The sequence below is a fragment of the Musca vetustissima genome, unplaced genomic scaffold (genome assembly GCF_032173495.1).
Source record: "Musca vetustissima isolate MV318-11 ecotype Yass unplaced genomic scaffold, APGP_CSIRO_Mvet_v1 utg338828, whole genome shotgun sequence".
Lineage (NCBI taxonomy): Eukaryota > Metazoa > Arthropoda > Insecta > Diptera > Muscidae > Musca > Musca vetustissima.
Genome location: NW_026883509.1, coordinates 30133 through 34854, shown reverse-complemented (window position 1 = coordinate 34854; position 4722 = coordinate 30133). Strand labels below are relative to the sequence as shown.

Sequence of the window (4722 nt, the reverse complement as noted above, 5' to 3'; positions counted from 1 at the left end):
CAAACAAACCAAAATGCTCAATAAAGTAATTACGATATTTTTAAAGGACAAATAGTATGGCTAAATCCTCGTATAGATACATTTCCCTAGCTTATACCATTGATCTTCTCGAGATTAAAACCTCATCGATATTTACGAAATCTTGTGAAAATGAGCATCTTTGAAAATATTCAATACGTTTTGTTTTTCCAGCTTTTCAAACATTGACAAAATCCTAGATTACAATTGTCAAAACATGTTCGCCGTAGAAACAAAAGAAAATTCTTAGTTTTATTAAGAAAACAATCTCAGGCCACTCAGTAAAAAATAACAATGGAAAGGAAATTGAAATTCGTTGCGCCTGCAGGACGTGCAATTTTGAAGCTGTACCATATAATTGCAAAATATTACATGAAAATACGGTACTCTTTTCTTAAGTTTATGATTTGAAAATTCTAACAGTCGCATAATGGACTGGACCTACTGGAGTTTCCTCATAATAAATTGCCCATGCCACCAAGTGGTTTTCTTATGAGAACAATGGGAGCATGAAATATTGGATTTCTGGCTCATTAGTAAAAACCTAAATAGATACACCTTTATAATACCACACACACATACCGTAAAAGGATGACAACTACCTGTAGATTTTACAAATTGTCCAAGTGTTGTTGGTGGACAATGCAAGACGGGCAGGTAGTATCTATGGCTAATATAATCTCTTACTTAGGACCTTAGCAAGGAATGCAGCAGACAAAAAACCCCTTTTTATGATGACAACGACATGGAAAAATAAATGTGACTATAAGTAGGCATTTTTTGTTGGCCGTAAACAGGTAAACAAGTCATTACCAAGAATTTAGACAAAAAAAATGTCCGCTCTTATCTCAAACATTTAAATATGTAGTCAGTTGTACAAAACCTCAACAGTTATCATTAAACATCGTTGTCATAATGATGTCCTCTAAATTATTCTTAATAATTTTTACAATTAACTCTTTGTTGTGTGATAGCAGCAGGGCCGAATTTTTACCACGAAATCAGCCATTGTTAAAAAGTGAAACGCCATCGCCATTAAAGGATAGATTGATGTCCTTGGGACAGATATTAAATATACCTTCGATTGTGCGACAACGTCGTTTTGATATGTTCAAATCAAGAGATGAATTTATTCATTTGGCTGAAAATTATATACGACATCGTAAACCGTATAATTACAAAGTCTATCGACCATACGTGCCAGGATCGAAAGCCCCAGCTAGTGGATTTGGTAACAATTATGTTGCTAATATATTACAATCGTTACAGTTTTTAAATGCTTATGTGAAACCAACAACGGAGGGCCCCAAAGAATCCATAATACAGACTTCTAGTGCTGCTCCGCAAGTCAATAAAGAAAATGTTGAAAACTCAACAGCATCAAATAATTTCGAGCAGACTTCTGAAGCGTCACCACAAAAACCTACAACGGAGTTACCCATCGAAACAACAACAATCCTTAGTGGAAACCCATCTAATGTTGGATTGAATAATAATGAAACCACAAATAGTTCGGAAGTGTTTACCACCACTATTGTACCCTCACTAGATGGTAATACCGAATCTTCAGTATCGGAATCTACAACGGAAAATATTGAGACCACTACAATCTACGAAAGTACTACAACTTCAGAGCCAGCCGGAGAGACTACCACAGATCAAACTCCAATTGAGAACTCCACAATTGAAAATGGCGCCCAATCTCATACTACCACAGAAAATATTGAATCAAGTACAACATCTTATATTTCAACAACAGAAGAAAATCTAATATCAGAAAGCGCACACTTTCCTGAAAATATCCTGACGGAACAGCATATCCTTGAATCTACTACTCAATCTATTGGCAGCACAACAACCGAGGGTTATGATACCACAACGCAAATAGATTCCTTTGAAACCACTACATATGCTGAATATGATTCAACCACCCAATCAGGATCCACTGAAACCACCACAACACGTGGATATGACTCCACAGCCCAAACTGATTCCGCAGAAGCCACCACAACCAATGAATATGAGTTCACAACTCATACAGATTCCTTTGCAACCAATCCATATTCAGAAAATTTAATTTCAAAAACAGAAACAGATCCTTCTACGATCATCGAGATTAATTACGAAGATTCCACAACATCGAAAACATCTACGGAAAGCTATTCTACAACTGAAATTACCCCCGAAGAAACCAATCCAACCATAAACCTGGGATATGAAACCACCACAGAACACGTCATTAATTTAACAACTGACTCAGTAACGACAGAAAATTATCAGGAAGCCACCACAGATTCCTATGGGATCGCTAATGAACCTCAACAGTCTACCACCGCAAGCTTGACAACAGAAAATTATTGGGAGGAAACTACAGATTCATATTCCACGACGGACACACTCACTGAGTCCACCACAACTTCTACAATGCTTCTGGATTCGAGCACAACAGAAAAACCTCATGATGAAACCTCAACAGAGAACATTTCAGAATTTACATCAACAACTGAACCGCTGGATATCTCTACCGAAGAAACTACCTCGGCAAAATATGATGAAACCACTGAATCAAGTACCGAATATACTATAGATCGTACAACAACCGTTGAACCCCAAGAAACAACCACTTACAGTTCTGTAGATGAAGAACCGATGAGCGATTCAGCTCAATACGCTGAAACAACAACAACAGGGTCAGATTTTCAGACAACAACTGAAGACATTTTTGCAACAACAACGATAGAAAATGTTCTTGATATTTCATCTCCCCCAAAAAAGGATGAAGAATTCAAACCACAGTTCGATGATTCGACCACAGACTCTATTAATTATACGACAACAGAGAAAGCGTTATTAGACGCTGCAATGACTGAGCAGAACGGTGTTACCACAGAAGGTGACGTCTATGAGAGTACAACCGATAATACCGCTCCCAATTTCACCACGGAAGAAAGTATCTCTGAAAGCACAACAGATTCCATTACTGATAAGCCGACAACTGTGACAAGTGATGATTTCACCACAGAATATTCATCAACTGTTTCAATTATCGATAATGCTACCACGGAAATGCATCAAGAACCCACCACCGAAGAAGGACTCGCCGAAAGCACGACAACTTCTAGTAACGATGAAGCTATCGTCAAAATAAATTACGAACTTACAACAGAAGAAACGCTCTATGAGAGCACAACATCAACCACTGAAGAGAACACAACAGCATCAACTAACGACAAGACTACCACAGAATTAAATGAAGATCTCACCACCGAAGAAGCAATCTCCGAGAGCACAACAGCATCCACTGTCGATAATACTACCACAGAGATAACAGAGGATCTCACCACAGAGTCGATAATCACAACAACTGAGAAACAAAACTCAACAGAAAGTACGACAAAGCTTAATGAAGAAATCACAACAACCCAACTGCCATTGAACGATTCCGAAGTAAACACCGAACGATCTCAAAATGAACCCCTAAATTTGAATAATCTTGAGAAAGTAAATCAGTTTGATCACATTCAAACCACCACACCAAGAGAAGATTTGCCAATTCTTAAAGACAAATCATCAAGATCTTTACCAATGGTAGCATCATATCGCAAACCGAAAACCATAAGATATTCAACTGATGTTATGCCTTCTCTAGATTAATAAGTAGTTAATAAGTTTTATTTTAATTTTTAATTAGATATGTTATATATAGATAATCAAGAAGTAATTATTATTTATTTACATTATTATAAGAAAATTAAAAAAAAATATCTAAACAAATTTTGCCTATATGATTTTAAAGCAGAATACCTTCACCGAATCAGGGTGGGAATGTCGATTTCTATTTTGGCCGGGCCGAAGTTGTTATACCCTTCACTCCCTACATGAATATAGAGAGTTTTTGGTAAGGAGATTTGAAAAAGTGTCGAAATACAAAAAAAAAAAAATGAAAATAGAGGATACCATAATATGGGTCCTATGCCCCTTTCAGACCCAAAAAAATTAATATATCTGATGTGAAACAGCGACCACATGTTGAGTTCGTTCCTAGTTTATTTTTATAGCCTATGTTCTAGATGGTTTGGGCACCCTCTTGAAATGAAATTTTTTCACAGTAAATTTGTTTGCAACAGCGATATCACGAAATGAAATCCTGTATACCGCTCTGACTCTGGAAGATATAGCAGATTTATTATATGTCAGCTTCAAGCAACTTTAACCCTTTATGGCCCAATGTTGCCCACAGGCAACAAAATGTTTTAGAGCTTATATTTATTATACAGCTAGTAGATATGCATTATATGGATTTCCTATGTCGAGACCCGATTATGGACAACCCATATCAAAAGAAAAATCAAATTAGAGAAGAGGGCGGAGATGTGTACAGTATAAATTTATGTATACAGTCCAAGTTATTTAAATCGCTTCGTATTCGAAATGTACGAATTCTACCATCAGAATTGTTTTTGATTCTTGTAAAACAGAATATAGAGAATAATTTAAAATGATTTTTCTTCGATTTTGCATTTGGTTTTCTTGATATTGGGCTTTTTTAGAAAGAATGTACTGTATCTCCCGAATGCGAGGATGTAGCGATGGCAAGGATGTAGCGATCCTATCGACGTCAGTTGCATTAAATCTGTAAACAGATAATTGTTCTATGATTACGGAAAAAATTCGGGGCTCAAAGGGTTAAAAAAGTGCATCTAT

General features: G+C 36.4%; 1 protein-coding gene across 1 annotated transcript; it reads left to right on the top strand.

Moving 5' to 3' along the window:
- The first annotated feature begins 1068 nt into the window (after positions 1–1068).
- On the top strand, positions 1069–3672 carry LOC133330414 (serine-rich adhesin for platelets-like). The gene has a single exon (XM_061538849.1). It carries the CDS (start codon positions 1069–1071, stop codon positions 3670–3672), a length of 2604 nt encoding a protein of 867 aa, XP_061394833.1.
- The last annotated feature ends 1050 nt before the right edge of the window (positions 3673–4722 follow it).